General features: G+C 45.6%; 2 protein-coding genes across 20 annotated transcripts in view; one reads left to right on the top strand and one right to left on the bottom strand.

Moving 5' to 3' along the window:
* Positions 1-1,570: 1,570 nt before the first annotated feature.
* On the top strand, positions 1,571-19,205 carry AKTIP (AKT interacting protein). 16 transcript variants are annotated; one of them, XM_044382387.3, is made up of 10 exons: positions 1,571-1,626; positions 12,647-12,760; positions 14,070-14,275; positions 16,177-16,241; positions 16,326-16,426; positions 16,906-16,994; positions 17,072-17,170; positions 17,262-17,369; positions 18,173-18,233; positions 18,396-19,205. In XM_044382387.3, exons 2-10 carry the CDS (start codon positions 12,719-12,721, stop codon positions 18,504-18,506), a joined length of 882 nt encoding a protein of 293 aa, XP_044238322.1. In that variant the 5' UTR covers positions 1,571-1,626; positions 12,647-12,718; the 3' UTR covers positions 18,507-19,205. The 16 variants fall into 16 exon arrangements, with proteins under 16 accessions (XP_044238322.1, XP_048079687.1, XP_048079686.1 ...); XM_048223730.2 differs by having other exon boundaries at positions 1,576-1,626; positions 18,399-19,205; XM_048223729.2 differs by lacking the exon at positions 1,571-1,626 and adding an exon at positions 2,366-2,895 and having other exon boundaries at positions 18,399-19,205.
* RBL2 (RB transcriptional corepressor like 2) overlaps positions 13,218-25,599 on the bottom strand; it is a 56,505-nt gene continuing 44,123 nt past the window's right edge. For 2 of the 4 annotated variants that reach the window (XM_057314084.1, XM_057314085.1), the window contains exon 22: positions 19,250-20,717. In XM_057314084.1, coding sequence (XP_057170067.1) covers positions 20,547-20,717 — 171 coding nt within the window. In that variant the 3' untranslated portion in view covers positions 19,250-20,546. Of the gene's footprint in view, positions 15,271-19,249; positions 20,718-25,599 lie in introns of those variants that run through there. The other 2 variants (XM_057314082.1, XM_026494757.4) reach the window with 2 other exon arrangements.

The following is a 25,599-nucleotide window of genomic DNA, read 5'->3' as shown; positions in this document are numbered from 1 at the left end:
ATTCTGGTGATGGTTTCATAGGTGAATACTTATCTCAAACTCATCAAGTTGTATACATGAACCACATACAGCTTTTTGTATGTCAATCACACCTCAGTAAAATCGGTTTTTGAAAAGGAAACTATATGACGTTAAAAAAAAAAAATCAGAACTACCCTTGCATATGTGTTCATGGAAACTTCGCTATTGCTATGCAAGTTTCTAGTTCCCCAATATAAGGAAATCCTACACTGGAAAAAATTCAGTTACAATTATGTCTTGACTAAGCATTTTGTCCTTTTAAGCTGAAATACTGTATTACAAAAATAATTGTGTTTTGGCAATTGTTTTGGTAAGTGTAGTATTTGGTATCAACAGAGATTGGGCAGATTTCAGCACAGCTCTTGATACCATTTAAGAACAAAATAACTAGTCCTATCACCTTTCCCTGTATCAACATGAAAACTACAATGTAATAAACACCATGTTCTTGATTAGGGGAAAAAAAAACCTGGAGTAGTAAGAGTGAACTGCATGGATATCTGGGGGCAGAGCCATCTAAGTATCGAGACTAGCAAGTGCAAAGGCCCTGAGGCAGGCACGTGCCTGGCCTATTCCAGGAACAGTGGAGTCTATCGAGGCTGGAATGGAGTGAGAAGGGGAATTGTTTTTAGGGGAGGAAGTCAGGGAGCTGGGGACAGGTGAGTGGGTGGCAGTGGCTAGATTACCTGGGATCTCCTAGGCCGTTAGTCTGGGAGATGGGAAACCATTGGAGGGGTTGAGCAGAGAGTGACATGGCCTGACCTGAGGCTTAATGTGCTCTACCTTCCATGTTGAGAACAGACTGTGAGGAAGTGGAGGAAGCCAGAGCCTAGTGAGGGGGGCTGATGCTGTCATCCGGGTGAGATGTCAGAGGTCATGGTGGATCGGACCAAGGTCCTAGCAGGAGAGGCATACAGATGAATTAGGAATTGTCTTTTGCGCGGAATAGTCCCTTGCTCTCCTTCCTCTCCTTTGTCTCCATGAGTGTGACCTTGAATTTTACTGCTGAGATTTCTGGCCAGGAAGCAATAGCGACACACCCTCTAATCAGCTACGTTTCTGCTTCTGGGGAGCTGCACGGGGCACAAGGAGCTGTGTTAAGCGCCTGTGGCTATTACAGGAGGGAAGAGAAAGAGCAGGACCCTCCAGCTGGTGGCAGACAGGGCCACTGCACCCCATGCTGTGCGATTTCAGGTAGAAAGATCCCAGTCAACAGGGATACTGGGATGCTGATTGCAAAGATACAGACGGGTGGTGGTCGGGGGCTCCAGGTCTTCTCCCAAACCTTCTCAGTGGTTAGAATTTCCCAGCTAACCCTAGAGGGCTTGTCATCTGGGGCTAATCTGCCTTCTGGAAGGAGCCTGCAGATCCCACCAGCCTGGTGCAACTCTGACTGGAGCAAGGATTAAAGTAAATATTTGTCCCATGAAGCTGGATCATATGACCCTCGGGTAATGGCCTAACTCTTGCGTAACTCGGGTCAGTAGGAGGGTGCACCTCCCTCGGGCCACGGGCCTGAACACTAACCCATACCCCAGTTTACCAACCTGTCTTTCATCACATGGGCATGTTCGGGGTTGGCCACTTCCTGGGCAGTGGCACTGGGTGAGTGTGGAGCCTTGGGGAGGGGACCGCAGTGACTGTCTTCCTGCTCCCAGCCCTCAACCCCTCCTGATCCCATCCCTGTCCCCTCACTCCCCAGACCATCCCTGGAGGACAGACTTCAGCCCTGTGCTCCCACCCATGCCAGAAATCACCGTTAGTGCTTCTCCTCTTTAAGGCTTTGAGCCCTAAGTCGGTGCAGAAGGGTTGAGTTGTGGCCAGACCCTTCTGCTTTAGGGAATGAGGATTCCACGTTCGGGTTCTGATGGAGGGAGGAACGGGGGTGCGGAGGGGTAAAGCCAATCTCCGTGAGCCTGCCAAAGGAGAGGCTCTGGGGGCAGGCGGCATGAATGTGCTTAGGTGGGGCAGCCCGAAGGAATGGTTTCTGAGATGACACAGGATATTTAAGGTGTCTTAGATGAAAGGTCAGTAATCCATTCTGAATCAGTCCCTCTTCTCTGTGTACTTGAGCCCCTGGTGGGGATGCTCCCCTGAGACTAGTAAGTACTTTGAGGGAAATAGAAAACTTTTAGGTATGATTTTTTTTCAGGAATGCAAATGTAGATGCAGGATTTTTTTTTTTTTTTTTTTTTTTAAAGAAATGGGTGTGTTTTGAATGTACTTCTAATTTCTCGGAGAAACTGGTAAATGAATTCGGCTTTGCTGCCTGCACTCTTGCTGCTGCCCACCAGAGGGCACTCGACCATCCACGAGGAGGCGTGAAGGCCCCTCCCCACGGGTTAGTGAAACTCACCCAGCGCCTTTCCCAGTCTTAGAGCCAAGTTAGAGCAGCGGGTGGTTTGCTTTTTAGCGGCCGTTGAAAGGGAAGGGCCATGTATACGGCGTCAGGAGGAACTGCTGCCTGTCACTGGGGAAAATAAAAATACCTTGCTACGAACCCATTGGGGCACACAGTCCCTGCCTCTGCGGTCTGATCCGCGTGGAGTCACACCCCTGGAGACAGCAGCGGTGTACCTGGCTTTCCTATTCTTCAGCCTCTGTTTTCACTTCTCCACACATTAAGGAGTATTTGGGACCTTGTCACATCACAGAACGAGAGAGAAAAGTTTACAGTGGACCAGTGAGCGGGGCCCTGGGGCCTGAGTCCGGCTCCAGGGAGGATGCAGCAAATGTTGACGTGGGAAATCCAGAAACGTCCCTCCTTAGGACCCCCCTGCTTGCCCTCCCTGACCTCTACTAGCACAGACCGCTCACCGCCGGGTGTCTTCTGAACCACGTTGTTTCTTCTTCACATGGATTCAACTTCGCCAGGTACCCAGCCAGTGGCGGTAAGAATGAGTCTGATTTCCAGACTCATCGGTATTTGTGAGAACGGAGTCACCGGCAGTAAGTCAGCCTTCAGAGCAGTAAGTAGGAATGGCCAAAATACCCAACAGGAAACTTCGGAATTGACTACTCTTGACAGTACCTGGTACTCAAGTAACTTGTGTTAGCACAGAGTGTATTTCGTGCGTAATCGCTAGGACGCAATTCTCCTAAATCAGTAGTTGGTGGCATCATAGAAGCTTCTCGCTCAGGAAATACTCGGCCAGAAATGGTGAATCTAATCAAGTCTCCAGACTTAACGGTTTACAAGAAATACAGGGAAAGAGGACCAAGCCACACAACATCACAAGAAATCCAGAATGTGAAACCCCCTGGTCTGTTCAGATAGTCCGTGTTATGGCAGGCTTCTAGAATATATGACTGAAGAGACCCAGTGTAATGAGCGAATCTTGACTGGATCCTGGCTTAGCAAAATACAAACTAGAAAAGCTTTTCCCCCCTGACGTGCGGCAACTAGGGTGATTGGAGTAGGTGTGGCCTCCATGGAGACAAGGGATGTGGAGAATGTTCTCCAGAGTGACTGAGGCACTATAGTTCTGTAGGGAAATGTCCTGCTCTTAGGACAGACATGCTGAAGTAGTTAGGAGTGAAGGTCACGATGATTGCAACTTACTTATAAACGATTTGAGGGGGGAAAAAAGTTAGGGAAAAGAAATACAGCAAAAGCATTAACCGTTGTTGACTCGAGGCGGTGAGTATAAGGACGGCCATAAGATCTATGTTTCTGTAGGACTAACAGTTTTCATAATAAGAAGCTGGAAGATGTGATGGTGTCATTTCCCTTGGGTGGCAGACTCTCAAAATCACTGAGACCCCTAAGGTGTCCTTCATGACCCACTATTCACTGATAGTAAGAAACGAAGGGGTCTTGATCGGAACAGTGCCCTGCCCACAGCAGACCCTGAATTATTTCGCAGTGGATGAATATTGCTTTCTCTCTCTCCTCTTTTTTGTCTGAATCTGCCACTCCAGCTAAACTAAAGTTAAGCCTTTATCCTCTTTCCCAATGCTTTGCAACCAGAGTGACGTGGTTTTGCAAAGATAACGCCAATCAAAGAGAAGATTGCTCTTGTGGCTGGTGGTAGACTTGGCAGCAAGCTAAGAGCGTGGGTCGTGATTTGCAGAGTTCTGTATGTTCACAACGCTGTTTGATTACAAAAGGAAATCTATTCTTTTCCAGCCCTCTGTGAGCTGCAGTGTTGTAGATTGCTTGCTTTTCCTTAAAGCATAAATATTCGCAGGTCCACGAGCTACTCCAGTTTTGATTTTTAATATGTTGTAGTCTGTCTGTAAAATTCACCCCTTCATGCACTTACCCATCATCCACCCATCTGTCCATCCAGCCGCTCAGCAGCTTATGGGGAAGAGAGTTGTGGGGACTGGGGCAGGGGAACAAGATACGATGCAAGCCCTAAGCCACAAGCATGTTTGAGATGTGACAGCAAGAATGGGATGGTCCGTGAACGTGCAGAAAGGACAAAAGCCACATCATCCCTCCATAGCAGTGGTTCTCAAGCTTCAATAATTGGCAAAAATTCATGACTTCTGCCATATCTAAGGATCATTAATTATAGGATTATTAGCCTCCCTTGAATCCATTCACTTAAAAAGAAGAAGCCTACTGTGGCCTCGTACTAAACGTTACTGTCCATAAAATCATAGTTTTGATGTGTTAATGATGTTTTTTCTGACCTATGAAAATAAATGTATAGCTATGGAATCCTCTCCCCTAGAATACGTGTAGTCAGTGATACACGTACCGCACGAAACAGGAACCCGCTTTTCAGAGAAGGATTCAGGGACAAATGGCTTGAACTAAAGACCTTGGCTCGTGTGTGCGTGTGTATGAAACAGATACACATTTCAGCTAAACTTCATCCTTTGACCCCCTCCTTCTGTTAAGGTCTTCCTTTAGTAGTAAATCAGTGACCTAAAAGCTTTGTTCAATTAATTTCCCAGGGGCCAAGGGAAGAATGGATTCACTGAATATTTTGCTGATTAGAACGTGAGTGGGAGCCCCGAGTGCTCGCAGAGCCCACATGTCTATTAGTCCAACAGCAAGGGGCGCCTGGGGGGCTCGGTCAGTTAAGCGTCTGCCTTCGGCTCAGGTCCTGATCCCAGGGTCCTGGGATCGAGCCCCACATTGGGCTCCCTGTTCAGCAGGGAGCCTGCTTCTCTCTCTCCTGTTCCCCCTGCTTATGCTCTCTGTCAAGTTAATAAATGAAATCTGTTTTTTAAAACAAGTCTGACAGACTTTTTTGACCTGTTTTGACACCAATGCCAGATATGCTCTGAAAATTTAGAATAATGGAGTGATTGAAAATGTTCTGTAGGTAAGGTTTAGAGTAGTTGGGTTTTTTCCTCAGTACTTTATAGATTTTACTTTTTTGTTTTGTTTTCATGTTTCCTTGGTTTACACATAAATAAAAAGGTACTAGACCAAAGCTTTATAATGCAGATAAGAAAAAACATTATTCTAAAGTGCTAACAGATGTGGCTACTAAGACTTTTACTTTTTTTCATTATGATAAATGCAGTCTTTACTCCCTATCCCCTATTTCACCCAGAACCACCCCCCCCCCAATATACCCCCGCTCTGGTAACCATCAGTTTGCTTCCTCTAGTTAAGAGACTGATTCTTGGTTTGTCTCTTTATTTTTTCTTTTGCTTCTTTTTTTTTTTTTTTTAAAGATTTTATTTATTCGACAGAGATAGAGACAGCCAGCGAGAGAGGGAACACAAGCAGGGGGAGTGGGAGAGGAAGAAGCAGGCTCCCAGCGGAGGAGCCTGATGTGGGGCTCGATCCCACAACGCCGGGATCACGCCCTGAGCCGAAGGCAGACGCTTAACCGCTGTGCCACCCAGGTGCCCCTCTTTTGCTTCTTTGTTTCTTAAATTCCATATATGCATGAGATCCTATGGTATTTGTCCTTCTCTGACTGATTTCACTTAGCATTATACTCTCTAGCTCCATCCATGTTGTTGCAAATGGCAAGATTTCACTTTGATGGCTGAGCAATATTCCATTAAATAAATAATAAATAAAATACACAAACACCACCCCCATCTTCATCCATTCACCTACCGATGGACACTTGGGCTACGTCCGTAATTCGGCTATTGTAAATAACGCTGCTATAAACATAGGGGTGTGTGTATCCCTTTGAATTGGTGTTTTTGTATTTTGGGGGAAATACCCAGTAGTGCGATTACTGGGATTGTAGGGTAGTTCTATTTTAATTTTTTGAGGAACCTCCATACTGTTTTCCACCGTGGCTGCACCAGTTTGCATTCCCACCAACAGTGCAAGAGGGTCCCCCCCCCCCACATCCTTGTCAACATTGGCGGTTTCTTGTGTTGTTGATTTTAGCCGTTCTGACAGCTGTGAGGTGGTATCTCGTTGTGGTTGATTTGCGTTTCCCTGATGACGAGTGATGTTGAGAATCTTTCCATGTGTCTGTTGGCCACCTGGATGTCGTCTTTGGAGAAATGTCTGTTCATGTCCTCTGCCCATTTTTAAATTGGATTGTTTGCTTTTGGGTGTTGAGTTTTAGAAGTTTGCTATTGGCTATGTCATTTGCAGATGTCTTCTCCCATTCTCTAAGTTGCCTTTCGGTTTTGTTGTTTCCTTTGCTGTGCAGAAGCTTTTTATTTTGAGGTCATCCCAATAGTTGATTTTTGCTTTTGTTTCACTTGTCTGGGGAGACAGCTAGAAAAATGTTGCTACGGTGGTTGTCGGAGAAATGACCGCCTGTGCGCTCTTCTAGAATTTTTATGGTTTCGGGTCTCACATTTAGATCTTTAATCCATTTTGAGTTTATTTTTGTGTGTGGTGTGAGAAAGTGGTCCAGTTTCATTCTTTTGCACGTAGCCGTCCCGTGTTCCCAGCACCATGTTGAGGAGTACCTGGTTCGGTCTTAAAGAAATGGTGCCTGGAGGCTGCTGCACCCCTTGGAGTCCATCATGCTTGTTTTCGTAATGAGTGACTTTCTTGCTGCCGAGCCAGGGGCGCACAGGTTTTAAATTTACTTTAGTTGCTTCTGTAATTTGTTTGTGAAATACTTCTTGCATACCCACTACATCCAGGCATTGGACTGGCTGTTGAGGAGACCACGAAGGGAGAAACACATGGTCCCGGCGTCGTGGAGCTTACCGTGTAGTGTGGGAGACACACTAATAAGTCCTCTCCCCACAAAATGGAAAATTGCCCTGAGGAATTGGTGTTTCAGCTGAGATCTGTGTAGGGAGAAAAAAGAAGCTTCCAGGCAAAGGGTACAACCAGTTCAAAGGCCCCACCTTGAGGTGGGGTAGGGTGGGAGAGCATCGCACCTCAGAGGAATTAAAAGAATGCAAGGGACTGCAGCCTGGGGCAGATGGGGCTGGACAGATACTGGTCTGCATTCTAAGAGCTATGGGAAACCACTCAAGGGTTGGACTCCTCAACGAACACTGAGGCCCAGTCAGCAATGAAGAAGAGGGACATGGATATCAGGTACACAAGCAACAGTAGTCCAAGAAACCCCCCTATCATTATCTATCGGAAACAGAACTCTCCCCTTTCCCACCCTCCCTTAAACAGCATGGCTTACCGTCGCCCATCTTGGTGAACGTTCTCACCTACCACTGAGTCGCTCAGGCCCAAAAATCTAGGCGTCATCCATGATATTCCCTTGGTCTTCGTGCCCCTACCCCCATGTCTTATCTATGGCCCAGTCCTGTCCACTCCACCTCTTAAATATCTCTGCAACGCATCCACTTCTTCTCCACCATTACCTTCGTGCAGCTGTCTCTTGCTCGGTGACTGCGATGGTTTCTCAAAGGCTCTCCTACTCTGTGGCCTTTTCAAAACACAAATCTGCGGGCACCCGGGTGGCTCAGTCATTAAGCGTCTGCCTTCGGCTCAGGACGTGATCCCAGAGTCCTGGGATGGAGCCCCACATCAGGCTCCTCCGCTGGGAGCCTGCTTCTTCCTCTCCCACTCCCCCTGCTTGTGTTCCCTTTCTCTCTGGCTGTCTCTCAAGTAAATAAATAAAATCTTTAAAAAAAAAATACAAATCTGATTATGTCACTGCCCTGCCTAAAGTCCAGGGATCCAGGGTAAATCTTGATTGGCCCTAGCCCATCTCGGCAGCCTCATTCCACTTGCCCTTCATTGGTTTAGTTGTGGACAGAGACCCAGTGACTCATCTTGGGTCACTGGAACTTGGGCATTCTTCCGGACAGCTTCTGGATAGGTATTCTTGCTCTTTGGAAAAGACCATTGGAAGAAAAGGATCCTTTCATTTTGCTAAGCATTGTGACATTTGGTGTGCCTGTGTCCAAAGCCTGGGGCAGATGCCTGCCCTACCTTGTGAGATAAATCGCCTTGCTATGTAAGCCAGTTTGAGCTGCGTTTTCTGGCAGGTGCCACCGCAAGGATTGTAACCTTGGGTTAGGATGTGTGTCTGAGGCATCCAGTGCAGTCGTGGGCAGTTGGACTTGAGCAGCTGAAGCTTAGAGGAGAAGTCTGGGTTGTAGTAACATACGTGAGTCCTGAGTGAAGCCTGGGAGAAGGAATGAGCTCGCATTACCCTCATGATGAGCCTGCAACCAAGGTATGGAGGGGCTGGACCAGAGAGGTGCCAGGAGAGACCACCTGTAGCCAGAGGAAAGGATTTCCTGCTTGCCTTCCTCTTCATATTGACTGAAACTAGTATTAAGGGCATGACATCATTCTTAAGTGTATTCAGCCTGGACAAAAGGAAGTAGCTCAGGAGTGTTTTCAGCTAGGGGAGGAAGTTGGATTTCGGAACCAGCCCTGGGGATTAGCAAGAGGAGAGTCTGGCTGCCTGCCATTCAAGAAAGTCATTTTACCGGGATTTCAAAGGCAATCCAAAATGGAACAACCTGATCAGAGAATACTTCTCCTCTTCTGAGGAGTGTAAGATACCGAGTCAGGTGCAGATTGGAAGGGCATCCTGGGAGAAGGCACCATCGTAAGGAAAGGTGTGGCGGAGCGAAAGCCAAGGGCAGCCATCACAGAATGGGGCTGGAGACAGACGTGGGAAATGAGAGGGGACCATGGGAAGGAGGCCAGCATGGGGTGTGCCTTGGAAGGCGGGCTGAGTTCAGAATTTTTTTTGCAGCCCAAACTGGCTTCCCTGGGAAACTTTTGAGCAGTAAAGGGTTAGAAATGGTGATGGTGTTCTGGATCAAAGTGAGGGTTTGTGGGGTGAAAAGACAGAGTCAGGGGACCAGAACACCATGTTGCCATGGAAGAGGTCCCCAAGCTTCAGTGTGGACCAGAATCACCAGAGGAACTTGTGACAGATGTAAATCCCTGCTGCTCACCACCCCCTGGATTCGGATTCTGTAGGTTCAGTCTGATTGGTACATTGTTTAAAGCTCCTCTGGCAGCGCTACCGCCAAGCGTTGACAGGGTTGAGCTCCCACCATGCGCTCCTCCAATCTGTGAAGGGGAACACCGTGTTTCTCAACGTTACATAAAACGTTCTAGTAGGTTCCTTCGACCTGACGGTCACCCCAGCCCCTCCCCTCCGGGCAGAGGGGGCCCGACAAAGGGGTCTCAGGGCTCCCGGCGGCCGCCCCCCGCCGCCCCCGAAGCTGGGGGTGCTCCCACCGCCGGCCGAGCCTGCCCGCCAGTCTCGCTCTCAGGGAAACCAGCCCCGCCCTGGCCCTGGCCCTGCCCCAGCCTGGGCTCGGAAAATCCGCAATCACAGCCTCCCTAAATGGCTGCAGTGGCCACGCACCAACCTGTGGGCGGGCCTCTATGATGACTGACGGATGTCGTAATCAATTACATACAGGTGCTAGTTTGTTTCCTCCCCGTCCCTCCCCCGGGGCGAGACTTCCGTGACTGACAGTTTACTTTGGGCGCTGTTACGTAAGGGGAGGGTCAAGTGCTGCCCCACCCTAGCGGAGCCGATTTGATTGGCAGTGTGGAGCGCGGTCGTCCCAACGCCCCCGGAAGAACGTACTTGACGGACAGGTATGGGAGCCACTTGGAGCCGGGAGGCTGGGCGGAAGCCTCCTGGCCCAGGGGCGTGGGGCAGAGGGCGGGGCCCGACACCAAGAGCAGGGCGGGGCGGGGAGCAAGCAGGGGCCGGGCTGGCGCTGCGGCCAGAGATGCTGTGGGGCCGCGACGGCGCTCAGCAGCCGGGAGCACTGCGTTGAAAACGCCGAGGTGAGGTGCGCTGCTGGGCGGTCTGGGAGGGACGGGAGGGCCGTGGAGTCTTTAAAGGCGGGCCGCTAACATTCTCGGCCAGCATTTGTCTGCCCTACCCGGCGCTCTCGACTCCGTAGCGACGGCGGCCGCACTGGGACACGGGGGCGGGGCCGGGCACCTGTCCGCGTTTGCAGGCACCTGCTGCGCCGGCGGTTGCGGGCCCTGGGCCGGCGCTGGGGGCTGTCCGGGTGCTGGGCCCGGCGGCCTGAGGGAGGGAGGCGGGCCCGACCGGCTTGCCCCGTCTGCGGCCCGCCCTCCCCGCCTCCGTCCTGTGCCTGGGTTGGGGCGGGGGGGACGTCCTCGAGCCCTGGAGGCCCTCAGCTCCCCACTGGAGGGTCTCGTGGGCCCGGGGCCGGCCTCGAGCTAGCTGCGAAGCTGGGACATGGCCCCTGCCTTGCATCAGCTCGAGACAGGTTTGTCCGGATTCCGTGCGTGTGTGGAGATGGATTTCCGCCCCGGGCGAGGGTGCCGGTCCCGGCTGTCCGCAGCGAGCCGGGCCAGGGCCGAGGCTGTTTTTCGTCCTTTCTCAGTGCCTACTCCGTCTCCTCTTAACGTGGAATTTAAGGCTGTTTGGGGTGATGTATTAAGTTAGTGCCTATTTAGGGACTGTGGCATGTAGGAAAGCAGCACCCTTTTTCTAAGTTTTGGCTCAAGCCATGTTCAGATCATTTGTACAGGTCCAAGGCACTCATTTCTCAGCTGCGTGACGTAAAGGAAGACCGTCCTGTTCGGTTTGTATGGCTGAACCAGCAGAAATTCTCAAATTGTGTCCTAGGGCTTCCTTCCACCTATGTCACTCCTTTTGGAAAATGCTGAACCCTGTCTGGGCAGACTAGACTTCTAATAAAGCGTGTAGTTATTCTCTAAAAGCGTGCTAGTTTCTTCAGGTGATTCTGTTGCTACTGGAAACACAGGCAGCAGTAGAAACTACCTCCTGCTTAAAGGTAACAGGAACCGGGGGCAAGTTTGGATTCTTAAAAGCAAAATCATACAATCATTACATGTTAGACTTGAAAGGGACCATACAGGTGAATGAATAAATTTACATGGTGGTGAGCACTGTGTCCCAAGGGGAGGGGATCCTCTGTTAAGTCAGATGTGTCCTAGATGACAGCAGGGTGCTGTACTTTACTCTGGATCTGAAAACCAGTGTTTTCATTTGGGCCATACGTGAACATGCCCGCACACATTTTTGATGTCCCAACCATTCTCCTCTGTGCCCTAGTCACCTTTAAAGGCAGATTTGTGGAGAGCTCTCAGCAATAAGTTGCTGTTTATTGGGTGTAAGTCAACAGGTTAGTGGAAGAACCAGGAGCCTCATTCCTTTGACTTAATTACTGGGTGGCATTATGCCGTGGAAAGGAAAGCATCAGTAATTGGCACCGGCGAGGTATGGGAGAGTTGGTACCCACCTGTCATAGGCTTGTCATAAAACACATTTTTGCTGTCAGGGACGTTTGGTACAGTTTGCTCTAATGATTTGCTTCTTAGGAATTTAGTAGAATTAGCAACAGTCTAAGTTTTGACCTTTTTTTAACCTTCAGCCTTTTGGATTGGTGCGGGTAAGAAATCAGAGAAGGAGCTCTGCTTTACACCTAACTGAGCCTGGGGAAAATCACCAGAGTGGAGAAGTTCTTCTTACAGCTTGGCTTGCTGCTTTTCCTCTCCCTCTTCCTCTGTATTTTTAGTAAATGACCCACTGACTTTGTGACCTTTGAGGCATACTTTCTTGTCCACTACTTGAAGCTCTGCTGGGAGATCTGTTTGTGAAATGTCTCTGCACTCCTCTGTTGCATTCGTATGTGCTGCTTGGCCATTCCTTCAGCGTCTAATCCTGTAGTTTCCACACATTAAGCAGAGAAAAAGACCATTTCTCAGGGATGATCCTGCCAGGACCCAGTTATCCCTCTCTATCTTACCTGCTCTGCCTTCTCTCTGTTAGGTCTTTGGCTGCTGGTTTTGCTAGGGAGAATAATTCTGCACTTAACTCGTTTAAGACACAAATCAGCCCCTTGGCTCTTTAATTCCCGGAACTCTGAACAGTGACCGACCTTTTGTGTATGTGGGTACAGTGCACCTGACTGCACCTGACTTTCCTACAATCAAGTGCCTACATGTTATGCTACTACCAACTGTTGTAGTCCGGCCACATCGTCTGCATTTCTGGCACCAAAGCTGAACTGTGTCACTGAATATTCTGAATCCTGGCCAAGGACTCATTACACAGATTCCTGTAGGCATTTAAAGGTGGGAAAGAAACTAGATTCAGAAGAGGGAGGAGGGTATTGAAGGAAATTTTCTGAAGACCTTCTCCCCCTAATTTTTGTAACTATCTATTACATAACGTTGTGTTGAATTTCTATTTAGAGTGTCTGATTTAGTTCTTAACTATTTTAGAGATCTTAACTGTTGGTGTTGGTATGTTTCTGTGTTTTCCCATCTCATTTTTAGGTAAAGTGACTTCTGAGGACAGAAGAGTTTGATGACACAGACCACTGAATTTCTTTGTTTGGAGTCCACGTTATGAACCCTTTCTGGAGCATGTCTGCAAGCTCCGTCCGCAAAGTAGGTATAGTTAATAAATGTAGCGAGGAAACCCATTTGAGTCAAAGTAGAGGTCAAAAATCATTCATACCGAGGTTGCCTATAATCTTAACAAAATTAGCTGGCTTTGCTTATTTAGATATTTTTCTCTTAAATTTATTTTTTTTAGTAATTTCTACACCCAACGTGGGGCTCAAACTCACAACCCTGAGATCAAAAGTCATATGCTCTTCTGACGGAGCCAGCCAGGCACCCCGAGGTTTTACTTTTGAGAAGTAATGATTTTGCTGATTAGTTTCTGAGACGGAAATGGCATCTCAAATAGAAATCATTCTGGTAATCACAATTGTGAGATTATTTTTAGGGTATATTTACACATGATGAAATTTGTGATACATTACTGTAGTAGTCTTTTTACTAATTTGCAAGATTCCGCAGTCAGAGAAGCTTTGAGAAAGACCAGTCCAGTGTGGTCAAATTCAGACTTGAGGGCACTGGTTTAATTTTTCCAAACAAAATGTCTATTTTTAAATTGCAAAAACAGTACATTTTAGGAAAGCTTAAAAAATGCAGACAAAAAGAGAATGAGTGTAACCCATAATTCCACCTCTAGAAGACCTCCCCCAGGAATCATCTTTTTTTCTAATGCACACGATATCCATTTTTTTAATGCAGGTAAGTTAAACAGCCTTTGGCTGTCCTTGAGCCAAGGAAGTGCCTACGAGATGGTGATTTCATCCCTGACTCATGTAGACCTTTGTCTTTGACTCAGGCTGACAGTCTGTGCTGGGGAGAGTCCAAATGTGGATCATCTCCATCAGGGACAAGATCAGAATCCGAGCAGCACAAGGGAGAGTGCAGCTTCATTCCGTGTTTCTGAGCGAGGCGCGCACGCCAGGTGGTGACTAGTTTCAGTCACCTCTGCTGTTTGGTTTGAGCTGCCTCGCACCTGACCTTCTGTAGCACCTAAGAGCCAAGGGACTCTTGTTGTACAGATGTCTTAATTGCTCAGTAACCCCTTGACCTCTTTTGGGGGTCACGAGACGAAACCATTTCTTTTTCTGTTTCGTGTACATCCTGTAAATACTGGCATTGTTTTTATAGGATGTAGCTTTAAAATTTTTTCCTGTTGCTTCAGTCTTCCTTCAGCTTTGTTCTCTTTCTAATGGCCTGCCTGCTCAGAGGACTTTCAAGTCATCTTGACCGTAGTGCTGGAACGTTTGCGAAAGAGTCATTCCAGATTTTAGGTCAAGGATAAGAGTACGTCCCATGTACTCTCGTGAGTTAAGAATCATGCTAACGAATGTTCTCACCACTTCGTCTTGAATAGCGATCTGATGGTGAAGAGAAGGCATTAACAGGGGACGTGATAACCAGCCCTCCACGTGCTGCTCCAAAGAAACAACTGCCTTGTATTCCCAAAAACGCTTTGCCCATAACTAAGCCTACATCCCCCGCCCCGGCAGCACAGTCAACAAATGGCACACATGCTTCTTACGGACCCTTCTACCTGGAATACTCTCTTCTTGCAGAATTGTAAGTGCTTCGACTATCCGGTTAAATTTTGACTGATCTTTGAAGGTGAAAAATGAAATTTATTCTGGCACACTCTGTAAAAGGCTGTGTCCTTCGGTCTTAAAGCTCAAACACATCCCCCTCCAGTATCAGGGAAATAAGACTGAAAGGCAGGTGTGGGCTTGCATCTCCACGGCTGTTTAGAGAGCAAAAGAACGAGAGTAGGACTAAGCACCTAAGCATAAGCAGGTCAGGGACTGAGTAACTTCATTTTGGGGTTCCTTTATATGAGGTGAGGAGGTCACCTCCTGAAGACGTGGGTGTGGAGAGACGGCCAGTGGGACGGCAGTCCCTGTTCTTTCTCAGGTCAGACCCAGCTGGAGGCTTGTGGTGACCACCTTGGAAGAGGCGTCCTGACAGGCTGAGAGGGTCCCAGTAGGCAGAGGTCAGGAAGCCAGACCTTAGGGGCCAACAACTGAAGGAACTGGAACCGCCGACTCAGGAGAGACCCCGCAGGAAGCACTTATCACAGCCGCCTTCACGTATGCGGAGGCCTGTCGTTACAAAGGGGACCGGACCCCTGCCTCGTGACGCGCGAGGCGGAAGTAGGCAGTTCCAGGGAAGTCACAAAGGTTCGGGCTCCGTGTTGAAAGTCGGACCGAAGTCGCACGTGTCCGTAGCGGGAGGCGAGCAGTGCCGCCCAGAGGGCTGGTCACGCCGACCGCGCCGGCCCCCGCGGGGGCTCAGGCGGCATCGGGTGTGCCGGCGCGTGGAGACGGAATTCTTAATTTCTGTCGGGGTTCAGTTCCTTAGTACAGCAGCCCCAGCGTCCCCTCTAACGGTCAGAGGGTCCGAGGTCCCGGTGCCGCTGGCCGAGTGGGATTTGGTGGCAGTGGTTGCTTCGGCTCTGTCGTGGAGGCCTTCTCGGGGAGGCCCTGCGTCTGCTGTCTGTAGCGGGGCCCAGAGCGGCCTCGCTGCGGTCGGTAACGTCTGCCAGCCACGCTGCTGTCCACCTGCTGAATTTTAGTGACTTAAAAACGGAGGAACGACTTTAATGATTAAAAAGTGTGATTGGTAAATAGGTAATAAAAACTGACCACTAAGGTTCGACGAGTTGTTTCTCAAGAAAATTCAGGTTTGGCAGGTTACCATGTTTTAAGGCCCGAGGTCAGCGCCGTTCTGGGTCTGGGCTCAGCCTTACTGCTTTAGGCTCACGGTGACAAGGTCCCAGAAGAGCCAGAAACACCTCTGTCAGTGCACCTGGCTTCCCTTGCTGCAGGGCCCACAGAGTTCAGGTGCCTGAGGTGGGGGGTCCCTTTAGAGGGAGAGCATGGGGGGGTGCCTCACCCCTGCCTGCCTTCACCGAGAACGCCGCAGATCTAAACACAGCCCTCTGCCACGGGGACCGGCGTTCACACTTAAAACGACACCTCAGCGATGGCAGTTCTGTGGAGTCTTTATTCTCATGACCTAAAATGTGCTTCAGGAGGCTTTTGAATGTGTGTGGGTGAAATCTGTCCACAGTCACAAAAGCAAAAATTGTACACTTTCTTTTCCCTAAAATTTAATGTCCGGAACTTAAATCAGGTTGCATTGTTCAGAATTACCTACTGGTTGGTTTCCAAGGTGATGTTTCGGGAAAGTTGATTTCTGGGAGGAAAACTTGATTCTTTGTGTATCCCTGCTTGGCTTGAATTTCTTCGTCCGGGGCCCTCCCTGGCTCCTGTTCTCTGTGAGCTTGATCTGTAAGCTGGGAAATGGGTAGGAGTCTGGACCAGGTGAGATGGTGAGGACTTGGCTTGTGTGTTAGCTGTCGGCTGCCCCCCGGGGGACTAGTCCTTCTCTCGAGAAGTGAATGTAGGGTGGTTTGATCTGCATGTGTCCTTCACATCCGCACTCTCATTATTCTGCTTCTGTTTTAGTACCTTGGTTGTGAAGCAGAAGCTACCAGGGGTCTATGTGCAGCCATCTTACCGCTCTGCATTAAGTAAGGATTCGCTCTTAATTTATAGCATATTTGGTTCCTCTGACACAAACTTGGGCCTTAACTGTTTTTTATTTTTTCCTACAGTGTGGTTTGGAGTAATATTCATACGGCATGGACTGTACCAAGATGGCGTGTTTAAGTTTACAGTTTACATCCCTGATAACTACCCAGACGGTGACTGCCCAGTAAGTGAGAAGTCCAGTCTGGCTCCATTTGTTGGACCCGAGGAGGGCTTAAAGGGCTTGAAAGATTGCTTGGTTCTTTTCCTGAGCTCATGATTTTACAATTTCAGTGTCCCAAAATGTTTTATCTCTGCAGTCCTCTGTGAAGGGGATTTTTGTGCTTGTTGCATCTTTTGCCACGCCGGCCTCTGCCATCCTTGTTCCTCTGCTCAGGGTGTGCGAGGGAGGCTGGAAGCGGTCCTGCCGCACTGTGTGCATGGCAACCGCTGTGCTACAGAGGAGCGAAGAGTGACTTCTCCCCCGCTGATTGCAAAATTGAATTTTACAGGAAAATGGTAGAGGTCGTTACGTATCCCTCTTGAGGCAGTTCTTTGACTTAAAACACCGTGACTGCCTTGTCCTGAAGCTCCCTTTACAACTATCTGTATGGGTCTAATAAGCTCCTTGCTTCCATTAAAGGACACGTCTCTCTTTAAATACAGCGCTTGGTGTTTGATATTCCCGTCTTTCACCCGCTAGTCGAGCCCACCTCAGGTGAACTGGACGTGAAAAGAGCATTTGCAAAGTGGAGGTCAGTAAATCAGCGTTTACTTCGGTGACCTAAGTCAGCGGGAGGATGCTTCAGTGATCCTCCGTGTTTCTCTTTAGGCGGAACCATAATCACATCTGGCAAGTTCTAATGTACGCGAGGAGAGTCTTCTACAAGATTGACACAGCAAGCCCCCTAAACCCAGAGGCTGCCGTGCTGTACGTTACTTTGCTTTGTCCTTTCAGATAAATTGAAAATGCAGTTAAGTAGATCATGTTGGTAACTTTTTGAATTAAACTTTTAACACAGGTATGAAAAAGATGTTCAGCTTTTTAAAAGTAAAGTGGTCGACAGCGTTAAGATGTGCACTGCTCGTCTGTTTGACCAACCTAAAATAGAAGACCCGTACGCCATCAGGTAGGTGGCGCGTGAGCCCTAGGAGCCGCACGCCGCCGTCCGCGCTGCCGGGCTCCGGGTGGCCTTAGAATGGGGTTTAAAAGGGCAGTGTAAAGTGTATCATCTGTTAGCCTCCAGCCTTCATAACTTGTTGGCAGCTCGCTTTCTGGTACCTCTTGGGTACCCCTTAGAGAGCTTTACGTCGACTGGCATGTTGTGCCAATAGCAAGCTATTCAGTGACTTCGATTTCCTAAGGGTCCTCGTAATGTGCCTGTTCAAGGGTCCAGACACCACTTCTCAGCGGGCAGTTTTAGCTGGAGCCCCTCTTAAACTGCCATATCCCCCACTGACCTTCCGCGTTGGGGCAAGGAGGGAAACCGAGTAGTGGGAATAGTGCGTTCCTTTAGCACGATGATATTTAGTCTTGGAAGCATCTGAAGGAGTGCGGAGACCTGAGGAGTTGGTGATGTAGCTCTCTGGCAACGTGTATTGCTGGCAGGTTGCGTGGTACAGTGGCTAAGAGCTGGCCTCTGCGCTTACTGACTTGGGGGACCCAGGGCAGTGACTGACTTTGGCTGTCACACTTTCTTCATCTGTGAATACTAGTACTTCAAGGGACGGTCGTGAAGCAGAAATGAGCTGACATGTGTAAGTGCTCTATAAGGGATAGTTACCCTGTGAGAGAATCATCTAGAGTCCCATCTAAAACTTACATGTTGACAACTGATGATTGTTCCTTGTTAAGTTTTGTTCAGGGAATAAATGGATGTTCTGCAAATTTAGTAAGCCAAAGCAGTTTTTTAATATTTTTCTCTTCCTTAAGCTTTTCTCCATGGAATCCTTCTGTACATGATGAAGCCAGAGAGAAGATGCTGACTCAGAAGGTAAGTACATAACCATTTTTGAAATCGTTCGCTGTTTCCTTTCTGAAGTGTCTTCATTGGAGACTACTCCTTATGTACAAGTAACTTTTTGGGAAATGATTCTGTACAGTGCCAACGTCTCCATCAGTCCTATTTTTAATGTCTGTTTTTGATTATGCCTAGAAGAAGCCTGAAGAACAGCACAATAAAAGTGTTCATGTTGCTGGCCTGTCATGGGTAAAGCCTGGTTCCGTACAGCCTTTCAGTAAAGAAGAGAAAACAGTAGCCACTTAAGCGCTGGTGAATCTGTGCACCGTGCACTTTCCTGCCGGACGCGGGCCTGGTCAGAGCCGACCGACGGCAAAGGACTGCCGGGAGAGTAAACCTGTGCGAACGAGGACTGGTATCCGTGTGTCCGTGTACGCTTAGGTTCTAACAGCAAGTTTTGGAAACCTCTCTTTAAGTAATGCATTACTTCTGTCAGAAGTGTCTTTAGGGTGGTTATCTAGTTCAGTACTCCAAATTATTGGGGACTTCGAGGCTTAAGTATTTTTCTGAATTTACTGCTAAAGGTAAGTCACATTCATTTAAACTAATAGAGTAGACAGAGTTGGGCACTCTCTAATGACTCTGACATCCACGGTTGCAGTTGTATATATTTTAGGACGGGGAGAGAGGTAGAGCAGGTCCCATAGCTGACTAGCACTTGTAAGTGGAAGATCATCTGAGCCTCAGTCTTCGGCCTCCTGTCTTACTGATTTACAGACTCCTGTCAGTCACTGAGGTACACGTTAGGTGAGGAGAGGAAACCAGAACACCTGTTCATAGCTGGTTTTTGTTTTTTTTTTAAAGCAAATTACTTACTGTATTTTTATGGCAGGAGGGAGAAAGTGTTAAAACGGTTTCTAATGAAGTCAGATATTTAAATGATGAATGACTAGTGTGTTTTGTAGAGACAAAATAAACCAATAAATGATCGTTCTTTGTCATTTATGCAGGAAACTAAATGCCCCTTTCTTAATATAACTAAGCAAAGATTAACTTATAAATGCTTTATTGAAAAATACACTTATTTTCATATAAAATTACAGTAGCAGTAAGTATCTTGAGAGGTTTTATAAATATTTTTGCACCACTATTCTAACTGAACAGTGTAAGTTCCATATTTCTTTCAGAGCAATATGAAGTTACCCAGTAACTTGGTTTATACTGATTCAATTTACAATTGAATTTTCTCCCTAATAAGATTATTCGTTCAACTTTAAAACTGCTGGAACAATAGTGATTAATAAAGGTATATATAGATAATTCAGTAGCTGTTAAATAACATTTCTAATTTTTATAAATGGTACTATGTACTAATAAAAACCTAAATTCTCCAATCTATTTTTTAAACTGCCAGGAACACACCCAAAGATATCTTAAATTTATCACCTTAATAGACATGTGTCTTTCAGATAACTACCTCCTAAAGAAGAGGTCATAATTTTTCATATTCCCTTAATTCAACTTGATTTAAAATCTTTACTTAGCCAACTGATCCCTATTAACAACAAAAAAACCTGGAGAATTTAAAACACATGCCCAAAGGCGGCTACTGGGGCTTGAACAGTTTAAAAAAAGTACAAAAGCATCAAAGATGATATTGCATGTTTAGCCTGGAAGTTTTGTACTTCATAAAGTTCACATTGTAGAAAGTGCCATCGCAAATATACAGCAAAATCTGGGTTACAAAATCATGCTTTTTACAGCCCTAAAGTGCCACTTCTTATACAAGTTCACTCACACATTGCACACCAAACAATCCAGCACTTACCACACTGTACCACACCTAACGGGGAGAGGGAAGAATTACACAAAGGGAACGGGAGACTTGGGATAATAATCTAGGAGCTCCGAATCTGGGCTCTCTCCCTTGTTCTGTTTCAGGAATGCAAAAACCTCCTAACTCCTACCAAGCATTTTGGGACAAACACCTAAGTTTTTGTTTTGCCTTTCATGAGGGCCAGAAGCTGACCACAAAACAGGTAGGAATGAACTGAAATCCAGTCCCTCTGCTGGAGCACGTCAACAGACACCTCTTACCCATGTATTTGAGCACGCTCTGTTCCCTGTCACACTTGCAAAAGCATTGCCGAAGAGTCGTCAAATCCATGTTTGGATTCTACGCAGCCTTGATGGCAAGCACTGAGTGGTAGGAAAAAGGCAGCTGGGATGAGTAGAGATATCCTACAGATACTGGAAGATTAGGAAAAGAGCCCCATAATCTAGCATGCATTAAATGGTGCTGCTGAACAGAGTGTGAAAAGACCGTTTCTGTACAACAGACTAACCTCAGTGAGAACCTCGGTCATTAGCTACATCTTGGAGACGGCGCAGTAAGGCAGAATGATTTTCTGGGCAAATTCTTTTTGCGGGTGATTCGCTTCCATCTTCCAAAAGAATCCCTCTCTTTTTGGTTGGAGTTTCTCCTGTCCGTATCATACTGTTAATTTCCCTCAGTCTCTAGAGTGGGGGGAAAAATAGATATAAAACTTTAAAATGCTAATATGCAGAGTTCAGAGGTAAGTCAAAGAACCTCAAATGAGTTAAGAGTTTAACTTCAGGAGTTTGAACATCTTTATAAAGAAAAGACCTACTAAATTATACATCCTCTGATTTCACGTCTCAGCTGGCCAACGCTGAGGACTACCTGGTTTGGAGGGCAGAATATTTCTATTTTAACAAGCTCCAGGGGTGATTCTGATGTACACTTTTCCAAAAATAAAAGTTCGCAAATTTGTGATTTTTTTTTTTTTACAATAGTTACAGAGCATCCGCTTGCTATGCCGTACTTAGTCACTTCCCTATGTCTCCATTAAAAAAAAAAAAAAAAAAAACCAGTGTGATTTTTACACAGTATTATGCCCTTTGCAGTCTCGTGTCACTCATTTTTTAGCAGTTGTTCTCAACTGGAATTTCACAGGACAAGTAACCCTTAATTCGTAAAGTGTCCACTGTAGGTATTTTATTGGTATAATCTAGAGGGTACTAGTTAGTTTTCATCCTTGGGAGAATTAAGAAAAATCTGGCAAATTATTTTCTGTGTTCTGTGGTTAATATGAGGAACCCTGATTGAGAAAAACTGCCAGGATGCTAGAGAGACTGGATCTACGTATAGTGCCTTCAGCATGACGTTTCTCCAAAGCCCCAAAGTCAGTTGCCACATTATTTTCTGGTAGTTTATTGGTCACAAATTTTTTTTTTCACATGCTCCTTACTGTCCGTGTTTACTTATGGAAAATATACTCACCACATTCACCTGTGTTTCTTACAGGAAATCTCAGGAAAGTAGGGAGAAGAGAGTAATGAATCCTCCCTTAACGACCACCCCCCTGCACCAATTTTGGCCAGTCTTACTCGATTTATATGCTCGTTCATTTCCCATTCACCAGACTGTCTTAAAGCTAATCCTAGACCTATTTTATTTATATTTTATTCTTTATTTTAAAATAATTTTTGAGGTTTAAATAAAATCACCTGTGTTATTATTAGCATATGCACTTTCTCAAATCGTAACCACCTTAAGAAAGCTTTCCTTTGTCTTTCTCTTCTACGCTTTTGCATTCCTCATCTCTGGTCTATTTACTTGAATATTCCTTAAATTGTTCATTGTAGGTTATTTGTATATAATGTATAGATATATGTCATGTGAAATACAGTGTATAACTGTATAACTTAATAGACATAGCACATTAATATATACATTACTATATATTGTACATTAATGTGTTACAGTACATATAATTTATATACAATACACAATATCTTACACATCACAATTTACATAATATGTACATATTTAAAACACGAATACATTCTTATTCCAAAAAAAATTCAGAATATGCTGAGACTTCTTGTCCTCACCCAGTTCCTGGGATACCTACTATAATCTCTCATTCACTGAACAAATCAGGCTACTGCATAGCCTCTGCTCTCTATCTATGAATGCACTCACTAGAAATGTAATACTGTGTATTAAGTGGGGTTTAAAAAAAAAAATTGAAATGGCAGGGGTGCCTGGGTTAAGTGTCCGACTCTTGATCTCTGCTCAGGTCTTAATCTCAGGGTCCTGACTTCAAGTGCCACATTGGGCGCCATGCTGGGCTCCATGCTGGGTGTGGAGCCTACTTAAAAAATGGCATATTTTATGTGTCGTTTGGAATATTTGTTCAATCAACATTGCATCTTAGATCTTCCCATATCAGTATATATGCACATCTCTTTAGCTGCTATACAGTATTCTGTGTCTCTCCTAGTTTAATCCCCTATTGATGTATTATTTCCTCCCTAGTAAAAACTGTAATTCAACAGGCTGTACCAAGCCACTGAAACTGCCCTGACGAAGTGCCACTAATGATCCCCAATCATGTTAATTACCTTGCATGGTATTTTATAATTCTTTTCTCATTGTAATGTAAAGGTTAGGCTATTACAGTTTGGTTCTAGACTCAAGGATCTCAGTTATCTATTAAGTCATGATGATAAATGTTTCTTCAACAGTCTAATTTTGCTATCATTTATTGAAGAAACTCCCAATTCTGTGCTAGATTTTTAACCTTTCCAGGTGGTGATAAGATTGAAAGCCACTGATCCAGATGTTTAATATAACTTTTTTTTGCACAAAATGTCATTTCTAAAGGTTTACCTACAGTAAAATTCACCCTTGTAATCATATACTGTTGCGTGTTTTGACAGTCACGTAACCATCACAGTAAAGAACAGTTTCTTCGTTCCAAAAAATTCCGACGTTGCTGGTTAAGATACCCCTCGCCAGCAAGCACTGATGCTCCCTGTCCCTGTAGTTTGTCTTTTCCAGAATTTCATCAAATGAAATCCTATAGTAAGTGGCCTACCAAATGTAGTGTGTTTCACGTAAGCACCAGCGCATCTGAGGTTCATCCATGTTGCTGGGTGTATCAGTAGTTTGTTCCCCTTTACAGCGAAGTCGTTGCCCATGAGCCACGTGTACCACAGGTTTGCTTATCCATTAGCCCGCTGGAGGACATTTGGGTGGTTTTCCATTTTTGCCAATTAGGAATAATCTTAAACGTTCATGTAGATGTTTTTGTATGAACCTTAGGTGAATACCTAGAAATGAAATTACTGGTTATGTGGTAAGGGCATGTTTATAAGAAAATGCCAAGCTGTTTTCCAGGTGTTAGAGCTATGCTGTATCATTTTGCATTCTCACCAGGCACATATAAAAGTTCTAAGTGCTCCACGTCATCGCCAGAATTTGTTACCCTCATTTTTTGGTTTTAGCCATTCTACTAGGCATGTAATGGATGATGTGTGTTCAAATTTTTTGCCTAGTTTTAAATTTGGTTGGTTTTCCTTTTGCATTTTGATAATCCTTTATATGTTGCAGAAATAAATCCTTTGTCAGATAAGAGGTTTGTAAAATTTTCTCCCAGTTGGCGGCTTGCTTTTTCTATCTTTTAAAGAGGAGGAATTCTTAATTTCAATGAAGTCCAATTTCTGTCTTCTATGGATTGTGCTTTTGATTCTGTTATCTAAGAAGTCTTTGTGTAAACCGTGTTCACAAAGATTTTGTTCCCCTATGGTTTCTCCCAGAAGTTTTATAAGTTTTCCACTTAGGTCCACGGTCCATTTTGATTCATTTGTATATGTGATGCAGAGTGTGGGTGCAAGTTTACTATTTTTGTATCTGGTTATCTAGTTGTTCACTGTCTGTTGAACTCAATTACTTTTGCACCTTTGCTGACAATCAGTTGACCATGTATATGTGGTGTATTTCTGGATTTTATTCTCTCGATCTGTATGTCTGTCCTTTCACCGATACTATATTGTCTTGATTACCATAGCTTTATAGTTAAGTCTTGAAATCAGATAGTGTGGGTCTTCCAGCTTTTTCAAAATTGTTTTAATTATTCTGGTTCCTTTGCGTGTTCATATATATTTTGGAACCAGTTTGTTAACTTGCACAAATAACTGTGCTGGGATTTTGTCAGGAACTGGATTGAATTTATAGATCAAGTGGAAGAAAACAGACATCTTTGAAAATGTCATCCAATTCATGAACATGGAATTTCTCCGTTTTCAGTCTTTCCTTCATCAGTGTTGTATAGGTCTCAGGATACGAATCTTGTACATCTTTTGTCAAGATTTATCCCTAAGTTGTGTTGTTTTTTGTTTGTTCAGTATGGGGCTTGAACTCACAACCCTGAGATCAAGACCTGAGCTGAGCTCAAGAGCTGGATGTTTACTGACTGAGCCAGCCAGGCACCCCCAGAAGTATTGAATGTTATGGTGCTTTAGAAAATTTTTACTTCTCCTTACTTGTTGCTGGTATAAATTTGATTTTTGTATATTAGTCATATAACCTTGCCAATCTTACTAGTTTACTAACACTTTTAGATTTTGATTTTTCTATAGAGAGAATCCTGTTGTGAATGGAGACAGTTCTGTTTCTTCCTTTTCAGTCTGTATGTCGTCTTTATCTTGCCTTATTATATATGCAAGGGCCTACAGTTATGTTGAATAGGAGTGGTGAGAGCAGATATCCTTGCCTTGTTCCTGATCTTAACAGTGGAAGACTTGAATGCCTTCTGTTTGGTATGCAGTCTTTATCCGATTGAGGAAGTTCCCTGAGAGGTTTTATCGTGAATGAATGTTGTATTTTGTCAAATGTTTTTTTCAACTACGGAGATGATTTATCACCTTCACTTTTTAGAAGAGTTTGTATAGAACCGGCATTACAGTTGACACTGAACAACAGTTTGAATGGGTCCACTTGGATTTTTTTTTCAATGATTTTAATTTTACTTTAAGACTAGAGTATGTAATCTATATACAAAATATGTGTTAGTTAGCTGTTTGTTTTCAGTCAACAGTAGGCTATTAATAGGTAAGTTTTGGGGGAGTTAAAAGTTATACCCAGGGGCGCCTGGGTGGCGCAGTCGTTAAGTGTCTGCCTTCGGCTCAGGGCGTGATCCCGGTGTTCTGGAATCGAGCCCCGCATCAGGCTCCTCCGCTGGGAGCCTGCTTCTTCCTCTCCCACTCCCCCTGCTTGTGTTCCCTCTCTCTCTGGCTGTCTCTCTGTCAAATAAAATCTTTAAAGAAAAAAAAGTTATACCCAGATGTTCAACTGCATGGGGCATGGTGTCCTAACCCCCGTGTTGTTCAAGGGTCAACTGTATCTTCCTTAAGTATTTGATAGAATTTACCATTGAAGCCATCTGGGCCTAGTTTTCTTTGAGAGGGTGTTTTTAAATTACAAATTCAGTTCATTTAGTAGAGGGTCACCGAGACTACTTGTTGAGTATGTTTTAGAAGTGTATGTCTTTGAAGGAATTGATCCATTTCATCTGCATTATTACATTTA

Source organism: Ursus arctos, unplaced genomic scaffold (assembly GCF_023065955.2).
Source record: "Ursus arctos isolate Adak ecotype North America unplaced genomic scaffold, UrsArc2.0 scaffold_19, whole genome shotgun sequence".
Lineage (NCBI taxonomy): Eukaryota > Metazoa > Chordata > Mammalia > Carnivora > Ursidae > Ursus > Ursus arctos.
This window is presented reverse-complemented; position numbering and strand designations above follow the sequence as displayed.

Coding starts and splice junctions, on each gene's coding strand:
- AKTIP (XM_044382387.3), top strand. CDS start 12,719: ATGAACCCTTTCTGGAGCATGTCTGCAAGCTCCGTCCGCAAA. Junction 16,427..16,905: donor ACCCAGACGGTGACTGCCCA/GTAAGTGAGAAG, acceptor CTTTAAATACAG/CGCTTGGTGTTTGATATTCC. Junction 17,171..17,261: donor AACCCAGAGGCTGCCGTGCT/GTACGTTACTTT, acceptor CTTTTAACACAG/GTATGAAAAAGATGTTCAGC.